The sequence below is a fragment of the Phasianus colchicus genome, chromosome 9, assembly GCF_987193195.1.
Source record: "Phasianus colchicus chromosome 9, bPhaCol1.hap1.1, whole genome shotgun sequence".
Classification (NCBI taxonomy): Eukaryota; Metazoa; Chordata; class Aves; order Galliformes; family Phasianidae; genus Phasianus; species Phasianus colchicus.
This window is the reverse complement of record NC_143444.1, coordinates 8453647-8478052: the sequence shown is the minus strand read 5'-3', so window position 1 is coordinate 8478052 and position 24406 is coordinate 8453647. Positions and strand designations below refer to the sequence as shown.

At 45.2% G+C, this 24406-nt stretch overlaps 3 protein-coding genes and 1 long non-coding RNA gene across 12 annotated transcripts in view; 2 read left to right on the top strand and 2 right to left on the bottom strand.

Moving 5' to 3' along the window:
- Positions 1–2950, top strand: part of KIFAP3 (kinesin associated protein 3) — a 65664-nt gene extending 62714 nt beyond the window's left edge. For both annotated transcript variants that reach the window (XM_031595664.2, XM_031595663.2), the window contains exon 20: positions 1246–2950. In XM_031595664.2, coding sequence (XP_031451524.2) covers positions 1246–1354 — 109 coding nt within the window. In that variant the 3' untranslated portion in view covers positions 1355–2950. The remainder of the gene's footprint in view (positions 1–1245) is intronic.
- The window catches only part of LOC116230483 (uncharacterized), a 47550-nt gene extending 42356 nt beyond the window's left edge, over positions 1–5194 (bottom strand). The window contains exon 1 of one of the 4 annotated variants that reach the window (XR_016469106.1): positions 4992–5194. This is a non-coding gene — a long non-coding RNA (uncharacterized LOC116230483). The remainder of the gene's footprint in view (positions 1–4991) is intronic. The other 3 variants (XR_016469105.1, XR_016469103.1, XR_016469104.1) reach the window with 3 other exon arrangements.
- On the top strand, positions 4695–18673 carry SCYL3 (SCY1 like pseudokinase 3). 3 transcript variants are annotated; one of them, XM_090146069.1, is made up of 14 exons: positions 4695–5038; positions 6348–6638; positions 7078–7263; positions 8233–8346; positions 9237–9293; positions 9720–9822; positions 10365–10476; positions 10712–10789; positions 11757–11896; positions 12528–12715; positions 13230–13401; positions 15072–15215; positions 15848–16566; positions 17958–18673. In XM_090146069.1, the coding sequence occupies exons 2-14, from the start codon at positions 6474–6476 to the stop codon at positions 18018–18020; spliced, it is 2241 nt and encodes a 746-aa protein (XP_090002195.1). In that variant the 5' UTR covers positions 4695–5038; positions 6348–6473; the 3' UTR covers positions 18021–18673. The 3 variants fall into 3 exon arrangements, with proteins under 3 accessions (XP_090002195.1, XP_031451525.2, XP_031451526.2); XM_031595665.2 differs by lacking the exon at positions 4695–5038 and adding an exon at positions 5226–5339; XM_031595666.2 differs by lacking the exons at positions 4695–5038; positions 9237–9293 and adding an exon at positions 5226–5339.
- The window catches only part of FIRRM (FIGNL1 interacting regulator of recombination and mitosis), a 22746-nt gene continuing 11699 nt past the window's right edge, over positions 13360–24406 (bottom strand). The window contains exons 17-25 of one of the 3 annotated variants that reach the window (XM_090146066.1): positions 23543–23728; positions 22759–22881; positions 21505–21600; positions 21160–21267; positions 20660–20764; positions 20244–20324; positions 19620–19733; positions 19125–19306; positions 13360–13453 (exon numbers count right to left, since the gene is read on the bottom strand). In XM_090146066.1, the coding sequence (XP_090002192.1) occupies positions 13372–13453; positions 19125–19306; positions 19620–19733; positions 20244–20324; positions 20660–20764; positions 21160–21267; positions 21505–21600; positions 22759–22881; positions 23543–23728 (1077 nt within the window). In that variant the 3' untranslated portion in view covers positions 13360–13371. Of the gene's footprint in view, positions 13454–18269; positions 18364–18821; positions 19307–19619; positions 19734–20243; positions 20325–20659; positions 20765–21159; positions 21268–21504; positions 21601–22758; positions 22882–23542; positions 23729–24406 lie in introns of those variants that run through there. The other 2 variants (XM_031595669.2, XM_090146067.1) reach the window with 2 other exon arrangements.

Below are 24406 nucleotides of genomic sequence, written 5' to 3'. Positions count from 1 at the left end.
AAAATACACTGGTAAGGACAGAGTGCTTGGACAGGATTCCCCAGCGCTACAGCTGAACCCTTTCAGCCCAACCAGTTGGGCAGTGCCAGCTTTTTGGTGAGTCAGGGCCTGGGGCCCACCCATTGTACATCTTCTGGATGGGTCATTCTTTCCCAGGCCTTGGCTGTTGCATAACCCATGTTCCATATGTATAATTGGCAGTAATGAGGTTCAGCTTTTCCCCACTCCAAAAGCACTTTGGTTCTTTGTGTTTTGACAGTCTTCTGAAGGGAAGTTCAACTTCTTTCAATGCGTCTTTAGTCAGACAATAAATTAGAAATAAATTAGAATTCTTTTCCATTTGTCCAGCTGAAGTGGAAGTTTAAAAGTGACACAGCTAAGAATAGGCATTAATCCAGTGTCTTAAGCAGTGTTCATTTTCCCTCTACCTCCTGCATGAGAGTTATTGTTGGGCATGAAATATGTGCCACTTTTCCCTACACAGTTCTCGTGCTGTGGGACTTTTAGGTGTAAAAGATGCTCTTCTGTATGACAAATGGCTCATTGTGTCTCATTAGAATACAGCTACTCAAGTATTTGATGAATTCTTTCTGCCATTTGGCTGTCGGTCTCGTAACCCACTAGAAACATTGTCCTTCGCTGAACTGTGTTGCTATGCCATATATTGTCACTTTCGCATTTCTCACTGCTCTGTGCCCTAGGGCTTCAGAAATGCACTGTTTCTGGAAGAAAATTGGATTATTCAGATCTGCTGTGTAGGGACAGGGCTACCAGTGGGCTTTGCAAGATGTGTACTTGAAGCGTCTCCAGAAATAACACATCAACTTCAGTGTACAGGTGGAGAAACTGAGTCACAGAAGCAAAGCTTTTCTGGTAAATCCGTAAAAGAAGAGTTCTGTTTCTTTAGGGGTTTTCTTCTGAGCTGAAAGTCGAAAGCAGCTCACGAGAAGCTGTTTAATTCCACAATGCACATTTGCCGTTGCCTCACCTTCAGAAAACAAGAAGGAATTCATGCAGGGATTTTTTATTTTTTTTTCCTAGGCTTCCTTTTCCTGGAAAAGAGTTGTTGATTTCTCTGCAGCTTTTCTGTTTTACCAGGACAAAGGACGGAGCAGTGCTGGCTAGGATGAGGAAGACGCTAAGCTGCCTCTAAGTTGGAAGAGTTGGAGCACCCAGCAGCAGCGCACCTTCCCCACCACACAACAAGCTGAAGTTTCTTATAGTTTCTCTCCCTTCTTTTTACAGTGTCGGTGTTGATGGCTTTGGTCAGTCCCCAGGAGTTCCTGGCCGTCCAGCAACTGCGTATGGCTACCGCCCTGATGAGCCTTACTACTACGGCTGTGGAGCACGATGAAGCACCGGGCTGCTGCTCCCTGCCTGCAGGGACCAGCGTGTGCATGGCAGGTGGTAGATCTGTCCCTTGGTAGTGCATGGTTGTACCACAACGGGTCTGTCGTTATGTATCCTTTGGCGTGTGTAGCTCCAGATAACCCCAGCCTTTCTGGGCCTGCTGTCATAGTGACTGTGTTACTCTTCAGTTGCTCTTTAATACCTTTTTTGTACAGGATTTGCTCTGTGACTTGAAAGCAAGTATTGAAAAGCTGCTGGTCTGGGAAGTGTCATGTTATGTATATTAAGCTACTAATTTAATTTCTATTAAATACAAAAACCTGTGTGGTCAGTGTCGGATGTGGTGAATGCATTTCTAACCCATGTTTTGTTTATTTTCCAAAGTGTTTAAGAGGAATGCTTCATGTGAAGTGTTTAACGTGCGCTGTTTCCCTCTAATGCTTGAGTAACACGAACACTCTTCAGCCCTAGCATCTCCTGGCACTGCCTTGACACATAGTTGCTGCAGTCTGGTCTTTGGCCTGATGACTTTAATAATGGAAAGATGGCACAGATTCACTGCCTTTGGGCTTCAGGCATTTACAGTCTAGTTGAAAACTTAAAATTAGAAACCATAGCACACAAGAAAATACCTTTACTGTGAGTGTTGAAACACTCCTGTAGGTTGAGAGAAAACATCCCCTAACATCCTGAGGTCTAGCAAGTTAAAAAAAAAAAATAAAATACTGTAGCTCATTTCAGAATCCAGGTGCAGTCTTTCCCCCCAGCTTCTCTGTCCTTAAGTACAGTTGTATCCTGGCCTACTTGTTTACATGGGTTTAAACCAGATCTAAGCACAGAGCATGGACTGAGCAGCAGACAATCCAAGACAAGTTAGACATAAACAAGCAGTGCTGTGGTGACACTGAGCCATGTTTGAAACGTGCTATGTGAAAGCAGAATTTAGGCTAAAATCTTGTACCCTCACCCGTAACAGATGGATGCAGGCGTACAGACGATGCTCTCTGCATGCCACTATCTTGAAAGCAGTTCAGATCCCTTTTGAAGTGAAAAGCTACTTCCAGCTCATCAGTTTTAAATGCCTATTGAGTTGCAGAACTGTGCCCATCCTCTCTTCCACAAACCCAGCTCAAACAGCAAACACACTTGGATGAGGGGCTGGCACTACCAGAACAGAAGCAGTAGTCCCTTACAAATGGTGTATATGCTAGGAAGGTGGTTGTTCATTAAGTTTGTATTTACTTTATACCTTTAATATCTTTGAAATCAGGATTGTTCTTAAGCCTTGCTTTTGGAAGATGTGCAGGTACCTTCATATGCACTGCTGCTCACCAGGTTTCATTCTGTGTGACTGGAAATGATTCTAAAATTAGTCCTGGTGTTTCTTACAAGTTTTCAGCCTCCACCCTGCGCTGGCTTCACGTTCATGGCTCCACTTACTGGAGGTAGGTGGAAGAGCAGCCTTGCCAAGATTAACTACTATTTTTAAAATAATTTTCTACACAATTGTTAACTAATTCATGTGCAATTTCTTAGAAGATTTAAGTTCTCTCTAGAAACACTGCTGAAAATGTGAATTAAACTGATGTGTGATACTTTTCATTGGCCTGAACCTACGCTCCATCTGCCTGGCAGTTGTGCCACGTTTAGTGGGACCCTTTCAGGTATTTTATAGCTATACCTGTGAGAGGAATCATCCAAACTGCAGTCAGACACAGGCTTTCTTTTTTTGGGACTGGTACCCCCACATCAGGATTTTCCAGAAAATCAGCATTAAGTTATTTAAAGTGGTTGCCCTCCTCACAGAATGTGTTTTGAGTGGAGGGGGAGGAAAAAAGTGAGTCCTTAGAGCATATTCAAACTATCAATGAAACTGAAGGAGCCTTTAATTGGAAGCTTCAAGGTTAACGAGGAACTGCAGTTGAGCCTCAGCAAATGGGTGGGTGTCTGTAATTGTAATACAGCTGTGACCACGCTGAGAATAAATGGCAGTGGAAAAATCTCTGGCTGCATTTTTAGTATTCAATGTTAGGAGTTTATGAGAAAAGAATAAAAGATCAAGTACTTGTAGCTTTGCCTGGCAGCAGCTAAGAGAAGAACATCATTTATCTGCAAGCAGAGCTTGGTAAAAATTACTCAGCACTTGGTAGCCTGAGGACAGAGCCTGCTAGCCAAGATGAAAACCAGCTGTGCCACTATATTCTCTACGGTGGGAGAGAGCCTCATTTTCTCTTTAATTACAGTTCCTGAGCCAGAAAGGGGAAAAAAGATATGAGCACATGCATTTTTCAATCTATATCACATTTCCTGTGGGTGTCAGAGGGAGACCCTACGCTCATCTGACCTGTAGGGTAACTTTTTAATTATCTGCATTTGGGGATTCAGTCCCTGAGTGGTGTATCCTGCATAAAGCGGGACAAGGAGGGATCTGTTTTCTTCTAGCAACTTCTACTTCTTTTGCACTGCCTACCTTTTCCTCATTTCTGTTCCTGACTTTGATTTGCTCCCCTCTACAGCAGGGATCCCTGTCATTGGGATATCCTCCTTCGCTCTCTGCTGCTAATCAATTGATGAGCTTGGCTGTGCAGGTGTTTTAGATGTAATCAGGCTGTAAAGTTAATAGCACAGTGAAATAAGCGTAGGCTGAGAAGTTTGTATGTCTGGTAGCTATTACTCAGGCTTTCTACAGCTCTACAGTGTACTTTCAGAGATATTTTACTTAATGCAGCACCCTAAGATCTGTTTGAAATTAAGGAGGTTACCGGGCAACGCGGGTGGAGAAGGGCAGAAGGGAATGAACGTCCTCAGCCCAAAGGGAAGGACCTGATGCAGTCTTTTAAACCGCTGTGTACATACAGTGCTGCCTGCTAACAGCTCAACACGTGTATTTCATTCTGAGATGAGATTGCCGCGATTCTGCTGAATTTAATCCATTTTGGATTAAATTAAAGAGGAACAAGATGTATCTTCTGGAACAAGCAGGACAAGCTCTTTTTGGATATGACAGATTCCACGGCCCTCTGGCAGGTTCCTTGATGGAATTCCTGTAATACACCATTGGTAAATTAAACCCTGCTCTGAGAACAGCTCCAGCTTTGTCAGGACAGATAAAGGACAGTGAGGCTGACTTACTCACGCAGCCCTTGGAGCTGCTGTGGCCGGCTCCCTTCTGAATGAGATTCAGGAGAGCACCGGCCTACTTCCCTGCCTGCTTTTTGCCTCTGCCCGCAGTCGTTTGGGTCTGACAGCGCCTCTGCCATCAGACGCACGTGCAGAGGGGACAGCTAAAGCCTCGCTCTGCTTCTCGAACGACGCCGCGCTCGGTGAGGCCATCAGCCGCCACACCGCGCTGCTGGGCGGCCTGCGGGCAGCGACCGAACGGGCGGAACGAGCGTCGCTATGGAGCGTGGGACAGCGCGGAGTGCAACGCGTGCCGGACGGCTGGAGCCGAGTTACGGAGCGGCTCGGACCACCTTAAAGCACTTCGCCGTGGGTCGGGCCGTGCCGCCGGTCCTCCTCGCTCCGAACCGCCCTTCGAAGCGGCGGCGCGAAGCACAGCCCAGCGCCACCTTAAAGCCCGGCCCGCCCGCCGCGCTGCGCTCGCCGCTGTCAGCGCTCCCCCTGCCGTCCGGCGTACTCACGCGCAGTCTCTCTCCCCGGAGCCGTTCACTCCGCACCGACGGCAGCGGTTAGTTTTAATGGTTCCGAGGAAGGCGTCCCGGCCTGCGCGGCCTCACGCAGGGCGAAGCGGAGGAGGAGCCCGCTCGCCCACAACTCAAATGGCCGCCCTGCCCTCGCCCAAGATGGCGGCCGCCCGCTCGGCGGGTCCTCCGGGACGGCAGGGGGCGCTCGCGGCGCGCGGCGGCGCTCTTCCCGCCTTCCTCGTCTCGCGCCGCTGCCGGAAGCGGAGTCGACGGCCGCGCCGTGCGGGAGGGAGCGAGCGGCCGGCGGGGCAGGGGAGGCGGCTCCGTCGGGCCGGCCGGGAGCAGGTGCGGCGGGGGTCGGGACGGGGGTCGGCACCTCGCGGCGGGCCCGGAGCCGCCGCCGCCGCCGCCTTGGGTGCAGGGGGTGCGGGCCCGGCGCCGCCGTCCGCGCGTGGCCGCGTCCGGGCTGCGAGGCGGTCGCTCTGCGGGTGCCGGGCAGAGCGGCAGCTCCCGGCGCTGAGCGCGGCGGCCCGGCCGTGCGCACCGTGACCCGTAATGACGGGGTGTCTTCGTACGGTGCGGTTGTGTGGCTGCAGTTCGTGTCAGCCTCACAAGCGCTCCCCGTCGGTGTCAGAAGCGTTGTGCTGACAACCGGCGTTGTGCTGCCGCGGCTCCGGCCGCCGCCGTGGGTAAACAGACGCCCGCGGCTGTGCCGGGAGGAGCGGGGTTACGGGGTGGGCGAACAGCACCGCCGTGGTCTCGGCGCTGTGAGCCCTGCCTGCGCCGGGCAGCTCACACGGAAGGCCTTGCAGACACGTCCAGGCTGCGCTGTTTCCCTCCTGCTGCCCTTCCGCGTGGCGCTCGGAAGCTGCGAGCCCGAGTTCTGTCTCTTTCCTAACGTTCACACGAAGGGAATCGGTGTGGATGAGCTGCCCTTAGTGCTCTTTCCAACCTCAGTAGTTCTGTGGCTGCGCACTCGCTTGGTGCCGTGCGGCACGTTGAGCCCTGTTACATCAGTTAGAAGCTGAACTGCGTTCAGGTTCCCATAGCAAATGTGTCCCTGTGGCTCCTTCCTCCCAGCACGGAGCCCAGCGGGAGCTGTGCTGGCTGCGGAGCTGTGGCTGGAGGTGAGATGGGGAGATGAGACGTGAGCAAGGGGCTGTGGAGGTGCGGTCTCCTCCGTAGAGTCCCATTTTGTTCCTTGCTAATGCTCCTGCTGCCTAGTGGGCTGTGCAGTTGGGATAGTTTATTAAAGATATTGGATCGTAACATGTTGAGTCTAGGAGGCTCTTTTTGTTGTTGGTTTAGATAGCTGATAGGATGAGGTTCTTCATGGTTTCTCATGCTTTGCAGAAAATGCTCTGAAATTGAACAGGACAGTGCCTGCCTCATCTCAGTCTGCCTGAAAAACTCTTCCTCCGCCCAAGGACCCGCTTGTCACCAAGAAGGAACCTCTCCAGCGGCCCAACTCGGCGAGTGATGGGCTCGGAGAACAGTGCTTTAAAGAGCTACACGCTGGAAGAGCCGCCGTTTGTGCTGCCAACTGGACACACCATTTACCCGGCTGTGCTGCAAGATGGCAAGCTTGCTTCTGTCTTTGTGTACAAGCAGGAGAACGAGGACATGGTTAATAAAGCTGCCAAGGTACTGTGCTGGGAAAGACTTGTCAGAGCTGTGCCTCCTTCTTCTTGGAGAGGTGGGAAGTGGTTAATGAGGGCCAAAGCCTTAGGGGTGAGGGAAGGAGTTATCAGGGTTATCCCTGGCCGTGTGGTAGGGAAGAAGGGGGTCAGCAGCTGCAAAGCTCTTCCTGCAGTGTTCAGATAACAGCACCTGCAGGCATTCTCAGAGTGCTGATCTCTTCCTGCAAATCTAAAAATCAGAGAGCCTTTCTTAGCCAGTCTCAAAGTATTGTATTTATTCTTCTGTGTCCAGGTGTGCTATAAAGTACTTTGCAATGAGCCAATGTGCTGAGTGCTCGGTGAGCAGCAGGGTTGGCTGTCTAGATTCATGTAGGAAATGTGGCTAAGCTCTGCAGCCAGCAGATGACTGGATGAGATGTAATAGATGTTTTTGTTTCTGGAAGCACCTGAAAACCTTGCGCCACCCATGCCTTCTGCGCTTCCTCTCTTGCACTGTGGAAGCTAATGGGATCCACCTGGTTACTGAACGTGTGAAGCCTTTGGAGATGGTCCTGGAGACACTTTCTTCTGCAGAGATCTGCGCAGGGATCTACGACGTGCTGCTGGCACTCACTTTCCTCCATGACAGGGTAGGTACCAGCAGCACCAGGCTTTGGTGGGAGCGAGAAGTGGTGTGGCTGGGGAGTGCTGTAGCTGGGCTTGCCTGGATGACTCTCATTCCTAACTCCTTGCAAACACACTCACCTGCTGTAGTAGAAATGCTAAGTCACAGCCTGAAGCAGTGATTGAACTGGGTGATTGGCAGGGCCAACCCAGGGGAGCTCAGATGTGTACAATGAACCTGAGTGACCAGAAGAGCTGGAGCCAGGATCCACCCCTTCCCAGACCTCATTCAAGGGTTGGCACGGGTCGGGGGGGGCAGGGGTATCTTGCTGGAGATTCTTGCCTAACTGAGGCCTTCCAAAGGTAAGCAGATTCTTTCCTTTGTTTCTGCATCCACGGCTGCTGCACTTGAGCTCTTCCTCACTTGCTGCAGTCTGGGACTCTGCTACCCCACTGTCACTGCTTTGTTTTCCATCACGTTATAGCATTACACCTGAATTTTACAGTTCTTTTAGGCTGAAACTGCTAAAATTGTTGACTGCTTTTTAGAAGGAAGGGTAATTGAAAATAGCATGGCTTTAGGAAGTAAGGTTTGTAAATGGTGAGCTGCTTGCAGTGCTTCACACTTATGGAGGGGGATTGCTCAGCCATTGTATTTGTTTACAACTGTTGCCATGTGTCAGAGGTTGGTGTCACTGCTCCCTGTTCTGGTACTGTGTGTGTCCAGGACTGAACTTAAATTCCAACTCAGACTGAAATTTTTGAGCTTGTTCATAGCTGGAGGTTTTCTTTGGATTTACAGTTGCTCTGTAGAGGCAGTCACAGTTGGAACTGTGTGTGCTCTAAAAGTCCAGCACTTCAGTGTGATATTTGCTGGTCGCCTACAAAATCCCAAAGGGCATGTAGAATTGTGTCCTTTTTGGTAGCTTTTCTTTGGTTCCTCATTAGCTCTAATTAAAATTTTTCATCTTATGTCATTCTTCCTTATGTTTTAGGGAAACCTCACTCATAACAACGTCTGTTTATCGTCTGTGTTTGTAAGCGAGGACGGGCACTGGAAACTGGGAGGAATGGAAACAGTCTGTGGCTTTAATGAAGCCACCCCAGAGGTAAGAGCCGAGCAGAGCACACCCCTCCAGTGCCTGGGAGGGGGCTCCTGGCCTGCCAGCACTGGGAAGGCTCACATCCAGCTCCCAGCTGAATCACTGCTCCAGGAGCACTACAGCTATTCATGTCATCTAGATAAACTGAAACTCATTCCCACTAGCCCAAAATCAGCTACTTTTCTAAGGGAGACAGCTGGCTGGAGGGTAGGTGAGGACTGCAGAGAAGGAGAACTCTTGTTCCTTTGGGCTGACAAAAAAAAAAAAACATAGAGCAGGAAGATCCAAGTTGAAATAAATCAATAAGAAGAATAATTTAAATGACTTCAGCTTTTGCTGTTGGCATCTTTATTGCTTTTATTGGTCTTGGCAGAAAGATTCTTGGTTTGACTTCTGCTGTATGCTGCGCAGAGTCATTACTGCAACCTGGCACTGTGCAGTGTGTGTATGTTGCCTTTTCTCTCAAAGTGTCCACGAATCCTTCACAAACTGTGCAGTGTCCCTCATGTATCACCTTTCAGAAGGGATCAGGCAGATGCACACTGGTGTGTGTGGTGGTGCACAGCAAGGCAAAGAGCCCAGCAGTAAAATCTGACTGGTAAAGGTCATGATATCCTACCCCTGCCCAGATGGATCATGGATGATGAGACCTAAGACATAAAGGAATCAGTTGGCTGTGGTGCCTTGAAATAGCTTTCTGTCAGCCTGGTGCTTCATACCTGATGCATTCTTAGCGTTTCCTGTCTGTGCAGAGCACAGCACAGCCTGCCCTGGCTGCCAGCTGAAGGAGCAAGGGCATGTGTTAGTCCTGGCCTGTGGGGAGAGCTCACTCACTCCTGCTGCTTGGCCCAGATGGGCCCTGGAGGCAGCTCACATCTCCCCTCTTCCCTTTCCAGTTCCTCTGTCATGTCAAATCAGTGCGAGACCAGTCGTGCATCCCGTGTGAGGAGATGGTAAGTGGCCTGCCTTCATGGAGGAACTTGTTGCTGGTGACAATGACAGTACCCTATTCAGAAAATAGTTTTCATTCAGACACTTTGTTTCCTTATGCCTGAATGGGAGGAGGCGGCTGCTGGATAATATCTGGTTTATTTTCCTATCCCTGCTTATGCTGAAAGTTGTTGACTTATAATTGCAGACTGCATTCAGTGGGAATTGTTATACCATGATGCCATTCCTCCTTTGGGTTTTAAATTCCTTGGTGGAGGTTTGTTGTTGTTTTTTTTTTGCAAAATGCTCTGCTTATTGGGTACCTGGTAGAGTTTTGGAGCTATAAAAAGAATTGGAGAGCATTTGTGGAGGGGAATGGAGGTCTCTGGCAAGTATTGTGAACTCCTGCTTTGCTGATCTTGGTTTTTGGTTTTGTCTTTTGTTTTCAGTCTGTAGATTTCAAAATTCTGCCCAGCAGCTGTGGGCATGCAAGGGATGCCTATGCCTTCGGAGCCATGGTTGAAAATCTCCTGACAGCCCTAAATGATCAGGGTGAGCAATGACATGTTTATTTGCAACTGCAGTTTATCCCTTGTGTGTGTCAACTGATGCAACTCTTGCTGCAGTTGACATGTGTGCTGCAGGTTTAGTGGCCATCACTGATCTTAGTGTTTGCTAGCTTGAAATCCAAACTTCAGCATCTCCTTTATTCCCATTTTCCCCTGTTTGAATGTGATCAGACAACACAAGTGCTCCAAGATCTGTTCTGTAGCAGTCAGAGATTTGCACAGCTCTGCTCCCACCAGACACTTCACTGAGTGTTTAGGAACGTGAATACATGGCACGTGCGTGCTGTGTTCCACAGCTGAGCAGGGGCAGGAAGCTTCTCAGAGAACAGTAGCACTCCTTGGTGCCCTGATAGACCAGCAGCATAGGGAGAAAGATGGAGATTCTCTCTTCCTTTGGGACCAAATATGAGTCATTTTGCTATCAAAAGATTCTAAAAGTAAGTTTTCAGGAGAGGTGGAAGACTCCTGAGCATAGCTTATCCAGTGGTGAGAGAGAAATCTAATTGTAGGTGCTCTGGCTTTCAGTTTCAGCAGATATTCTCTCCAGCTTTCAGCAAACCCTGCACTGTACGCTGCTGAATCCAGATCCAAAGTGTCGTCCCCCACTGTCCAGCTTACTGTCTCACGAATTCTTCAGGTAAGGAAAGAAATATCTTGCCTCTTGATACTGCTTGTTCCTGTGTTGCAAATGTGTTCACTTAGTGAAGGCATGTTACTTAGCTGATGGGACTTGATCCCTACCTATTACAGGGCTCTTTGTTGAAGAGGATCCTTAAATTAAGAAAGCATTATCACCTTCCAGCTGAGGTGCTGAGTTAGCATTGGTGACAGTAATGACAATCTACTTTTTTTTTTTTTTTTTTTTTGCTTAGGAATGATTTTCTGGAAGTTGTGAACTTTCTGAAGACCTTAACACTAAAATCTGAGGAGGAGAAAACTGAATTTTTCAAGTAGGTGAAGGAACTGCAATCTAGAAGCTTATTTCAGAAATGCTTCTGTCACACGGGCATCAGGCAGAGCTGGAAAAGCTAGTTGCCAGGGAAGTGGTTCCTCGGGTGCCAGATTTTGATTGCTTTGGCAGAATATTGTTTGTTCTGTAATGCTGTTTGTACTTTCCTTCACTCCCTTTAGCAGCACTACCCCCATCTCCCATTGCGCAGTGGCAATCATTTGGAAAGTGCATTCATCTGCTGTAGTGCCACTAGGGGAGGGAGTGTGGTGTAACAATCTTGTCTGCTCAAGGTGGTGATAAGCCTGCCCTCTGGCTCCTTGCTGAGCTGCTCCAGGGTCCTGCTGCTTTACACAAAGGCTATCTGCCCAGTTTCACAGTCTAAAATATCAGAAAACTTGTTTCAATGTAGTGGAAGAAAATAATTTTTCTCTCAACTAATTATTGGAAGTAGCTTTATTTTGAGTATGACTTTGTTTAAAAAGTGAAATGTAGCACCAGACACATCGAAGGCTGAAGTTTTCTTTCGTGTAGGCAGATCTTAGTAAAATGATAATGAGAATTTTGGATAAGACTTATTGAGTGAATTAATTTTGTGGTCCCAGCCTTGTGTGGGCAAAGCTGTTGTCTGTAACGGATGTCCAGGTTGCTGAAGTGCGGCATCTGCAGGAAATCCTATTGTCATATTCTCCAGATTTCTTTTCTGTAAGAGAAGCTTCCATTTAGATATGGCATTACCTGGCCTGAGAAGGGCTGAAGCGGAATTTTTCTTTCATGCTCTGCTGGCTGCCTCTGAAGTGCATGAGCTGGATGTGATTTCAATATGGGATTTCCTTTTTTACAAGGGAAACTTTCCTTATGTAGAAGCTAAGGCAGGCCACAAAAAGAGGGGAAGGCAGTACAATGAGAAATGGTCATAAATGCATGAGAGGCCACTTTGATACTAATTGCTCTCTCCTGGAACACAGGTTCCTGCTGGACAGAGTGGCTGGCTTGTCAGAGGAGCTGATAGCATCACGGCTGGTGCCTCTTCTGCTCAATCAACTTGTGTTTGCAGAACCTGTAGCTGTCAGGAGTTTTCTTCCTCATCTGCTGGGGCCAAAGAAAGGTGACCTTCAAATACTTTCTTCAAAATTATTACTAGTTTTGGAATTAACTCAGTGGTCATTCCATTGAATCATGTGTTAAACAAGCTCGTGTTGCTTGTTTAACCAGAACAAATTCTCTAATGTACAAATCTCTCCTCTCCAGTTCTGAAGTGCTTTTCCACTGCTTTGCTGATGCTGGGTGAGAATTACAAATTGCCCAGGCTTTTTCCTGTGTTTAAGTGTCACCCCACCTGCCCAGTGAGCCACTGAGAGCCCGGGCTGATTCTCTTCTGTCATCTCTAAGAGGGATGTTCAGTGTGTCTTGCTGGATCTCCAGCAACCTCTGGCCCTGCTGCTTGCTTGCTTCCCCTCTCTTACAGTTTTACCTAAATAACTATTGGTATTTCAGGCAAGCAGTACCTCTTATGACTGCTGCTAAGCTTTCAGAGCCATTGCTGTCAGGCAAAAGATGCTGACTGTCTCTCCTCCCCCCATTTTTGATGTCCCAAACCAGCTGTGTTGGCAGCTGACAAAAACTCAGACCTGGCATTGGGGTGACACTGTAGATTTCAGCTGACAGTCTCTCACGGAATAGCTTTTGGAAGAGTTGCCTGTGGTTTTCAATGCAGTCTTTTCCAATCTCTTCCCTAGAGCAAACTGGAGAAAGCCAGACCAGCTGCCTCCTGTCGCCAGCCTTGTTCCAGACTCACGTGATTCCTGTGCTGCTGAAGCTCTTTGAGGTTCATGAGGAGCACGTGCGGATGGTGTTGCTGTCTCACATTCATGCCTATGCAGAACTGTTCTCTCGGGAAGAGTTGAAAAACATCATATTGCCACAGGTTGGGAAAGCAATACATGGATGGTGTATATCTGAATATATGGGATTTCTGCTGCTATATTGGCTCTTAGCTCAAAACTAAGTTCTCATAGCACTGGCAGCAAACAATTTCCAGCCTCCTTTTACACAAGCCTTAAGTGTGACACTCCACCCTGATCTGGAGTGCTGTCTGTTAAACCTCATGCCTTCTGTCATACCCACTGCTTGTGCTGATTGATACCTGTCAGGTTGGACTGCAGCCTCACAACAAGAGATGGCATTTTTGTTTCACAGAACACTCTACAGCTGTCAGCAGGGAGTGACCAGTCTGAGCTCTCAAAATGCTGTAATTGTAATCTTTAGCTTCCACACAAAGTGGAAGGCTGATATTCTGGCATAGAATAATGTCCAAAATCCACTTCAGGGGATCTTAGAATTGAAAAGTGCTGCAAATATAACATGTATAGATGGGGGGAAAAAAAGTGGGGAAAACAGGATTTTCTGTTCTTGATAACATTGTCCCATTCTTGCTGTAGGTATTGCTGGGCCTTCGAGACACTAGCGACTCTATTGTGGCAATAACACTACACAGCTTAGCAGTTCTTGTCTCCCTGCTTGGACCTGAAGTGGTAGTAGGTGGTGAAAGAACAAAGATTTTCAAAAGCTCTGCACCAAGTTTCATGAAAACTGCTGATATCTCCCCGGAAGGTGAGTGAGTGATGTGGTTTGAGCGCTCTTGGGATTCATGCTTGTTTTATCCCTGCAACACAGGTAGAATTTCTTGGTTGAATAATCTTTTTCTGTTAGGTTAATTGAAGAGAAGCTAATTTCCCCCAAACTGCAAGGAAAGATGTGCAAAGGAAATTATGTTAAAGTGCAGTTGCCCTTAGTGGAAGTGCTGTTCTATCCTCCTGTGAGACTGACTGACTTGCATCTAAGTAGTTGTTCAATATTTCCTCTGTCCTTCGTGTTTCTAAAAGCAGTAAATTTCATCCTTTTCCCCCAATTTCTGTTTGTAGATTGGAAAAGAAATACAAACTTCCCTATTTTCTCAACTCTCTGGAGGCTTTTCACCTAATCCAAATGAAGAAAGTAGTTCCTACACCTATTAGATAACGCAGAACCAAGTGTACTAAGGGAAAACCTTTCTGCATGTTGAAATAATACCTGTAGCTGGAGGGAAGAATCATTTGCTATATTTTAGACATAAAGCAGAGGAACCTACATGAAATGCATGATAGAGATGAATTATTTTTTTTTCAATTTAAATGTTTTTGTCCTGCTTGTGTGTACTGATAACTACTGCTCCTCATTAAAATCTGTGGATGGTTCACTGCAGTGTTTTTTTTTATGTTATTGTAGTAGACTGTAGTAAATAAAAACCTTCATCTTGTATGCTAAGAACAGATGTATTTTTCAGAATATATTTAAAATTGGACCTGACTTAACTGTTGATGTGGGAGGGATATTGAAAATCAACTCTTTGTCCTCAACAGTGACAATGTACAAAAAGGAGTGCTAGGTGCTGAATAGACGACACTTAATGAGATGTTTGTCTATGCTCCTGAAAGGTTGTACTCTTTATGGAGGGCTCACGTTTTGTGTATCAGTTGCAGTCCTTTCCAGTGCTGTGAGTTGGCTGGCATCACACAGCATCAGGTGTAGACAGCAGTGATCCAAGCCCTTCTATTCCATCTTTGAAGGGTTGGGAGCAGGGGCTTAAACAGCTGAAGCCAGTATTAGTGCATCAGTGACATTATGCTACAACTCCCCCAATGATCTGGAACCAGATGCTTGCTACACTGTTCCCACTGGTCCAGGGAAACAAGCCTGCCTTGTGCAGCTTCAGTGTGCAGCCTTTAACATTCCTTCCACCATACCTCACCTTGAGTGCATCATACAAGTGAGGCCTTTGGGATAAAGCCTCTTGTTCCTGCTCTGCTCATGCCCGGGCATACAAGGGATTTTGTGCAGTGGCATTACGCTTCGAATTGTGACTGTCAGTGCTGTGCTTTCATATGAGGCAGATCAGGAGATTGGTATTGCCATGCATCCAACTGGATCCAGCCATGTGGCAGACAGCATTTTCTAATCATCTAATTCAGATCATGTTGTTTGTTCACTATGTATACCTTGAAAGAACAGAGCAGCAAAAACTGACTCATTTACAGTTGCCTAAACTTTGTACTGGCAAGAGCTGCAGGAAGAGTAGTATTGTTATGTAACGTATAGATCAAGAGGTGCAGTTTTTGCATTGCAGTGCCAGTCTTTGGTATTGCTCATCTCTGTAGTAAATAAAACTCCAATGCTGTGGGCAGTTTCAACTGACACTGCCAACACACCTGTTGGACTTAATGGCCTTTCTTCTATCCCTGCAGACTCACCAACTCATGCTGTAAGCAATCAGAGACACCAAACCTCTTGGCCTTTGAAGAACAATTCCAGCATGCTTCCTACCTCTGGAAATGCAGTTGTCAAGAAGCATTCTGTGCAACAAGACAATCCATTGGCTTTAAAGACAGGTACAACTTTGACCTATCTTTTCCTTTTTAGAAACTAAGTGTCCTACAAATGAAAAGTTGTTTGAGAAATATAAATCTTGCCCATGTGCTGTCTGAAAGAGATTCAGAGATCTAAGGAAGGTAATAATGAAAGAAAGAGCAAGTGACCCTTGACTTTCTAGGGAATAGTTTTTTGGGAATCTGATTTATATGCATTGATGCTTGGCCTGCTTTGGATTTTTGTGTTTCCACAGCACAGAATCTCTGCTGTGCTTTTTCACCTCTCCACAACATGGCAGATACCCTCCTGCAGACTGTTGCCTCTGTGATTATTTGTAGGTCAGCTCGTTCTCTGACCCCAGAAGCTGACACTGTTTGCTTTTATGGCCATTTTTCAGTCCTTTAATGGCCTTTTCTCAATCATTTAATGATGTCTGCCAGCTGCCAGTTTTTAATGCTCCCCACTTTGCAAACAGGAAGATAGCTGTGCTTTCTAATTTGAGAAGAGCTCAGTGCTGAAACATCTTTGCAATTGCCATTACTTTCTGAACTGCCAGCTGCTTTATGTCCATGCCAGGTGCCACTGGTGATGTCAACTTCGTCACCACACTTGCTTTTCTGAAATGAATATATAACACCTTTATCCTCCATAGGTGAGCAAGCCACTCAGCTCCCCCTGAATGGAGTTCCTGGGAGCAGCAGGAGCTCTTTAACTACCTCCGAAAAGCCAGCAGAGGAATGGCCAGACTGGAGTGAGCCAGAGGAGACAGATACTGAGAAAACTGTGAACATCCAAATTCAGCCCCAAAAACCACAGGGCAGCACAGGACCTTATTTTGTTGAACGTGATGTAGATGAGAAGCCTTGGGATGACTTTGAGCCCAGCAGCCCTCATACTGACCTGACCTCAGGAAATTGCCTCACTGTGACACAAGCTGATGCAGCTGAAATGCGGAGGACTCTACTGGGTACCCACCAACAGAGCAAAGAATTGGAAAGCCTCAAAGCGAATCCCTCGACAAAGTCCCCCCCTGGGAACAGCTGGAACAATGACAAATGGGACCATCAAGGACAACTAGAAAAAACTGTGCTGCCCAAACAGACCTTAGAGGAAAGATTGAAGTCTTCACTGGAGTCTGGCCTAGGAGAAGAATTCACCATCAAAGTGAAGAGGAAACCAGTGCAAGACCCCGAGCTGGACTGGTTTGCTGACATGATACCAGACATTAAACCTTCTTCAGCAGTCTTGATTTTACCTGAAGCAAGGACAGAAGCAGTTGTTCCCAGTCACCCTGGTGCAGAATCCAGCAGAGAATGTGCCTCCCAGAATGCGCTGTTTTCATCCAAATTTGCAGCAGTTGATGTTATTGAGGTAAGAGTTAATAGACAGTGGGGTTTAAACAAATGCACATTTGAGAGGATTTTAAAGCACATACATTGCACAACATACTGTTGTGGAAGCAGCAGGCTCCATATATCATACATCATATATCATACAGCTGATAGCCTGAGGAAGTATCAGCAATGCAGGGCTGTACAGTTGAGTCTTTGCCTGTGAATACAAGATATCTAGTTCTGGATGATGCCTCTTATCAGGCACTGGGTAATTCCATGGGCTGCTAGAGCAGCAAGGCAGCCATGTTAAGAAACAGTAAGGAAGTAGATTTAACTTAGAATTCCTTAATCAATGACTTTAGGAGTATACAACTCCTGTTCTTAATTTGTGCTGCTGTATCCTGAATGCTAGGACCCTACATGGCTGTAGGGTGAGTCTTTTATCAGACAGGGGAAGTGAAATAAGACTGCATACTGTCTGCTGAACAAACGTGGCCCTAAGCACTGAGAGAAAGGAGCTTCTAAGCACAAAAGATATTCAAGACTCTGTTGCTGGTGGCTATTTACAATGCTAGTAGGTTTTTCCAGAAGAAAGAGTGAAGAAATAATACCTGAAATAATAGAGAAAAGCTTTTTGGAGCCTTTTTTTTTTTTTTTTTGGAAGGATTAGGTGAGGCATTTCTCCCATTCATAGACCCATGAGGCAGTTTTATAAGCTGCCTTTCAGGGTAAGCAGATAAATCCATCTAGCCCCAGCTCTAGGGCTGCACAGGCTTCTACGTACCTCCATTAGGGAATAGATTTTGACTTCAAGTTGTTTTGCTGATTTAGCCCTGGGAGAGTTAGCACAGTGGTAGCATGAGGAGAGGAGCCTTATGTCTAAACTGAGGTTGTTTACAACATTTGAAAATGAGAGACTTGATTTTTTAGATGCTCTGTTGTGATATCTACCTCATTTTATGGGATCCACTTATTGTAGTGCAGACAGTGCTCTTGGAGTAGCTGAGAATGAGATCAAAGTCAGAGTGCTAGAATACAGCAGGACAACAGCTGTTTCCTAAGAGGAAGGGAAAGAAGTCTATTTTATAGCATCCTGTTCTTAACGAAAAGTGGTTTTGATAGAAACAAAGCATGATTTAAGTTTAGGAGGAAGCCATAAGAAACTCCTTGTATTTAAAGTGTTTCCTTTTACAGTTAGAAGTCCTTTAAGTTGAAAAGCTGTAAACTCCAGTGCTTTGTTTTTGGTTTTTACGAGGGGCTTTCTGTATAAAGCCCAGGTGCTCAAAGGGCAAGGAAAAGGATGCCTTTCTCTTTAAGAAAAATGTCTTGCTCTGCCATCACAAGTTGGTCTGGTTACTGCCTGTAGCTGTATTAAGAACAGAAGTACAGCACATGTGCCTTAATGTTAATAATTTTACATGATTCTAGGCTGAAGCTGCAGGCTGGGGTGAAGAAGACGAGTTGAACTGGGAAGATGATGCTAACTGGTAATGGGATTGAAAGAGACAAAGGCAATTTATGCTGTGTTGGAATCTGTAAGAGAAGTTGCTGCTTCTACAATATAATGGATAAGTACCTCAGCACTGCTTTTGTGAAAAGGCAGGCACTTGCTGCAGCAGCCAGCAAAATCCCAGGGGCCCAATCCCTTCTAATGGATGCTCCTTTCCAGTCTGTGCCAAAAAATGCAGGGTGGTGAGGCCTGCACTCGAGCAATAGGCCCAGCTGTAGTGTGTGTCACTGCTACTGGAGAGAGGAACAGCAGGATAGGTGTGTTGGTGCTGACATGCTGATGGAGGCTAAGTGGTTGGTGGTGCAAGCAAAACTCATCTCTGCTCTGAAAAACTGATGACAATAAATGAAAATTACTCTGAGTTACCTGTTTATTGGGCTTATTATTTTTGTTGCTTTTTTCCTTCCTGGCAAGAAAGCCCTTAGAAATTGATCCTTGTAACATTTTAGCTGTAAGATGATTTTAAAATGAATCTGTACAACATATTTATTTCTGTTTATAAAACCCTTTCCATGAATTGCATAAAAGGTGCTAGGAAATGCACGGTGAAGGACTGTTCAACTCAAACCATTTAAGCGCCACATTCATTCTCTGCTCTTAACTGTGATGAATAAAGATTATTTTTAAAAGATGACCCCAGTCTGGAGTGGAACCAGTAGCGTTCAGAGAACAGTATAAAGCCTTAAGTTATTTTTAAGCATATTTTAAAATTAACACACAACACTTACTGCTCACTGTAACTGTTACTTTCACAACAGATTCAAACGTAGCAATATTCAAAATAAAATTTCATGAAACGTTTATCATCACACCAGAGCTTAACCTGTACAGTGGCAGTGTACAAAAGGTCAGCTCAGATGCACAGTAGTGTCCATTAAAACATACTGCTCATCCAGACAGTAAGTATGAAGGATGGGCTTCAGTTCATTTGGGGATATTAACCAAGACTTGGCAGTAAAGCAGAGCATCACCTCATGTCACATTTTTCTTCTTCTCCAGCAGCCATGGTACAAACAAAGCATCAGTTCTCTCACAACAGAGAGCTGAAATGTTTCAGCATCTCTCTAACCCCATTACCACCTTACCGTACACTGTCTCTGAGGATGGCTATAGCTGTGTGTAGAGCCTCCAGTTTCACTGCAACCCATGCAGGGGGTGATCCTTTCTGCAGCAGCAGCTTCACAGCCTCCACTGCTCCCTCCATTGTGCCCACTGCTGACTTGTACTGCTCCTCAGATGGAGGGTGACACACTCGTTTTGCCAGAGGCTGCAAATTTAAGTAAGCATTAGACATTTCTAATCCCTTATAGAGGTGATCAGAATGCACCCAAATGCAAGAAACCCTCAGAAAGTGGAAAGCTGCACGAAACTCCCTTGTCTCATGAGAGTTCTTTCTGGCTCACAGGCAGAACAGAGCACGCAGCTGTAATACTGAGGTCCAGGACTGCACACAGCCTTTTGTTCCTAGAACAAGGAAGGCAGCAAAAGCTGACTTGAACCTCTTCAGATACTTCCCCATTCCCCCAGAAAATTGCAGAAATCTACAATAGAGCCAAGGCAGTTTAAAGAAGTACACATACCTCTCCTGTTGACTCCAGTTCTCCAGCCATTTTCATAAAATGTGCACCACAGGTAATCCTTTCTTGTTTCAGGCGTTCTATACGTGCTTCTGTTGTCTCTTTGCCTTGCCTTACCTAGGGAGAAAGCCACAGGAGAGGTAACCAACAAGAAGTCATTACCAGCCTTCAGCGGTTCTAATGAGTATCAGAACAATTAGGAAAGTAATCTGAATGTGTGAGTTTACAGAAGCTAATCCAAGAAAAAAAGAAAGAAGGAAATAACACAGTGTGATGAAATCGCTGTCTTTTTCCATAGACACCTTATCTGCCTACAACAATAACTGCAACTTTGCCATTTATTCTTTTTCTTGAGGGAAACACAAAGCATTTGAAACCAAAATTCAGAAGTACTGGAAGAACACCATGCATAGAAATAGCATTTGATTTAAGCAAATAGAAAAGTTCAACCAGATCCCAGTTTAACAGGACAATTTATTAATTTACACTTGGCTAATCTGCCTGTAGATGATGGCATGGACACACTCATAGCCAAAACCTGCGTGAGTGTGGCAGTGAAGCAGGCTCATAAATCATGGATATCTGCAACAGCAACTAAGAAAGCAGTAAACTGATTCAACAACGTACCTTAGCCATAAAATTAACAACTTTATTCTTAATTTCTTCAGAATGAAGGCACTGAGGAACAACATCTTCATGGATTGTTTCCTGTCAGAAATGTTGGGTAATAGACCTTTAGTACATTTCATATTAACAAAGAAATATACAAAGAAAAATGTTTTTGTGACATTCTCAGAAGAATTCTCTGGTGACAAAGTATTTTAAACAACCATCCTTGTTGCAATCAATCTAAGCAGCCAACATTTCATTTTCATTCACTTCTAGCTCCTGAAATCACAGGTAACTTGCATTAGGAGATGACCTATGTGCAATAGCATTTGTAACTAAGATCCAGCATTTTCAGTGAAGAGCAGCAAACGTTTAAGATGGAATAATCCCTGTATGACCAAAGCTATGTACATCCAGAGTTCTGCTGTGCTTACCTCTGCAAAGCATCTGAATGCCTCCAGTGCGCGCTGATGAATCAACCAGGTTTGGTCAGCTAGCAGAGAAGCAAACAAACAGGACAGCTGGGGTACAACTTGCCTCTGGAAAAAGACCAGATATCTATCAATTACTAGGAGTTAACTGTATCTTAGCAGCATGATTTATTTATTAAAGAATTGGTCTAAGCTCAAGGCACAGGTTCATAAGATGTGAGAGTGCTACTGCTCTGTCTGACAACAAATTTCTGTAAGGGAGGTGAAATGCTTTCTTCTCAGAGGCTCAGACATAAGTCCTTTCTAACCAGTGAGAAGCAATGAGCAAATAAATAAACCAATCATCTTACATGCACTCAGGGTGCCAATGAAAAATGAATCTCCAAGATGATTATTAAGTCATGGTACATCTGGATGTATTTAACTCGATCTTTTATATTTAAAAAGTTGAACATCCTTTCACTGTAATTCTAAAGACTGAGTAAAACCACTATTATTATTACCTGTACTTCTTGTGGTATAAACACCTTCCCCACAGAAGAGAGAAAATCCAGCATTGCTAGACGAACGTGATCGGGGGGATCACGAAGGGCAGACAGCAGGGAAAAAACCTGCAGGAAACAAAGCCCAGCAAACAGAATAACAGATGAATGCTGCTCTGTCTAATCGTTGAATCTGAGGATGTTGATTTTATGAAGTGGGACTGAAAACAAAAGATGTGCTATTGCTTGAGGAAAACTAGCGGGGATAAAGACCAAGCCATGGGATAATTTTGAGATGTCATTACATCACAAAGAACAAGCTTTTCATGAAGTAAATTGCTCATAATTTTTTGTTGTTTTCTTTACCTGGCTGATTAGTTGAGCGTCTAATGCTTGGATGAAAAACTTCAGAAGATGAAGTAATAAACACAGCGTTTGCTGGAGACATGGTTCATCTGAGACCTTCAGCAAATCACAAGATATTAGCAAATGCTTTATCAGTGTATTTTAGTTTATGGAATAATACCTAAAGAATTTGCAGTAGCATCCTGAAATTCTTAGCCTAACTACACACTTAAAGCAATACATCATAAGCAGCAGCAGAGAAGATTAAAATAGAAGTACAAATACATATTTCTAAGTAGTTGTATTTTTTCAAGATCCTTTCCTCAGATTTTTATTAATGATCTTTCTTAAACCCCTTTCCCTTCCTCCACTCACCAATATAAGCAAAGTAAAGAAGGGAGCACCCTCCCTACTATATTTGTGTACATTGATAAGATCTTCCCAAAACTTTTCATCTCCAGGCTGAACAATTCCACCTCCCCAAGCGTCTCCTCACAGGAGACACACTCCAGTCCCTTGATCACCTCTGTGGCACTTCACTGGACCCTCTCCAGGAGTTCCACCTCTCTCTTGGACTGAGGACCACAACTACAGGAGTGGCCTCAGAAGGGGAAGGAGTGCAGCTACAGGAGGGGAAGGATCACCTCCCCCAGCCTGCTAGCAACACTCCTCCCAAGAGGCAATCCAGGCTATTATCAGCCTTCTTTTTCCCGAGGGCACATCACTGACTCTTCTCAACTCCTCTCCTTTAGTTTTTTTAAATTTGTTGTTTTTTGTTTTTTAAATCTGGAGTAGTAACTGTGACAATTCCTTTTTTTGTTTAACTCCAGCTGCAGACGCAAATGGTTAGGTGTGTAGTCACAAGGGGGAGATCACCCTACCCCCCTGTTCTCAAATATGAAAGGAAAGTTACTAGCTCTGCAGGCTTTCCTGTGCTAAGCAATATCAGCATGGGTTTTGTTCACTTTCTAATAGACATTTAACATAGGCCAAATATGTGAGATGAATCAGAATGAGGTATTTCAGACTTCTTGTTAAGCGAGTCTGCAACCGAGTGACAAATGCAGTAGGGAGGAGCCACGCATTTGGGAAAACTCAAACTCCATTTCCTACAGCACAAGCCTGTCTATTAGACAAACCACCTGACAACAGAATTGTGCTTTACAGAAATGGCCCAACCCAAGTAAAACAACTTAGTAACAGACACGCTGTAACAGCAGCAGCAGTCTCCCACAGACATCATGTTTTCACTATCAGAACAGTAAATCCTCTCACCTGCTTAGCCTGAAGGAAAGTCCAGAACTGACCAAGCACTCCCAAAATAGACACCCGAAGTTCTGCCTCCAAAGCATCACCAGAAAAATTGCAGGTAACCAGCAAGACAGAAAAGGCAACATTCTAGTAGGAAAAAATGTTGGATAAGTAAAACAAAAACCCCAGGTTCACAGTAAGTATCTAAAACGATACCAGATGGCAAGAAGCCTAATGGGTTGTACCACAGCTGTACAGCACAGCTAATCCACCAGCCCCATGGCCAATAAAGCTTCCAAAGTGAGGAGAACCATCTGTAACTTCTGTGGGATCTCAGATGGTGCTATAGCTGTTAGCTGCACTGCCAGGAGGAAGCTGGCAGCCAGTACTTCATGTGGAAACTTCTGGGTTCTCTCACTCTCCACTTTTGCCTGGGAGACCAGTGAGCACCTTTCAGATTTGATTCCACACAAAACCATCCAGACTTTAGAAGTAGTTTTATAACATGATATAAACTGGAAATTGTAAAGAAAAGCACATCTGCTCACCCAGACAGCAAAAAACAACTAGAGTAACAAATAAACCACAAGATCTCCACTATCACCCTCAGAGTAAAGGCCCCCAAGGCATTGCACACTGTAAGAAACATTAAAATCGGAGTTCTTGAGTATGCATTTGCTGACTAGGTATAGAAAAAATAGCTGTGCAGTAGATAGAAGAATAAAACTGAGGCAACAGCCACAGCTTCCTCATGGTCAGCTAACGCAGAATTCACATCCTTTCACAAAGAGAACCAAATCTCCTTTACCACAGGTTGGAGCTCTCCCCAAGCACGCTTGCTGTTCAGCCACCGCCTGCACTGCGCCAGTGCTGCCACGCAGAGCTCCTGCACCACTCGCTTCCCAAGATCAGGGTTCAGGGCTCTGAGGGACACGTGCTGCCACACAGCCAAGTTTTCCACTTCTTCTGGGAGAAATTTGTGAGCAAATTCCACCTGTAAATAAAAATATAAAATTCATTCGTTCATAACATAATACGAACTAGTGGGACCAGAAAAGAATTTAATAACTCAAAAAGCTGTGAAGCCAACAAGGAAAACACTTCCTATTTGCTTTATAAATATTATATTAGAACATGATATAGTTTAAGAAAATCCATTTGTTCAATAAACAGAAAACAAACAAGAAACCCAACAACAAATTACAGAACTGCCACCTCCCGGCCAGAAATAGGACATCAGAACCATTAAGCTATTTATGCTCTCAGCTACTTGAAGCAATGGCCCCAGATATTAGAAGAAAGAGATGAAGGATTATAAATGTGCTAAACCAACCCCCAAATCATACCAACAGACTATATTAGAGAATTTGAGAAACTCTCATTCCTGAAGAGCAATACACCAATAGGCTTGCTTGCAGTAATCAGTCTCTTTACTAATAATGAGTCAGTTCTGCTGACATCCATGTAAGCATTAGGAACAGTCTGAACATTTGCCACGATGAATCTTAAGAGCCTGCAGAAGCAGGCTGTTATTCTTCTTACTCTAAGACTACCTTGCAACAAAATTGGAGCCTACTTGTCTTTTCACAAGCAACACAGTGAACGAACAGATGATCAGCCACTACTGTCACCCCATGCAGCTGATGCAATCTGTCTACACAAGTATATATAA

What these genes read in the sequence shown, in the direction of transcription:
- SCYL3 (XM_090146069.1), top strand. Translation starts at nt 6,474, where the DNA reads ATGGGCTCGGAGAACAGTGCTTTAAAGAGCTACACGCTGGAAGAGCCG. An exon ending in TGGTTAATAAAGCTGCCAAG is followed by an intron (nt 6,639 to 7,077) that starts GTACTGTGCTGG and finishes TGTTTCTGGAAG; the next exon opens with CACCTGAAAACCTTGCGCCA. An exon ending in GACAGCCCTAAATGATCAGG is followed by an intron (nt 9,823 to 10,364) that starts GTGAGCAATGAC and finishes TCTGGCTTTCAG; the next exon opens with TTTCAGCAGATATTCTCTCC.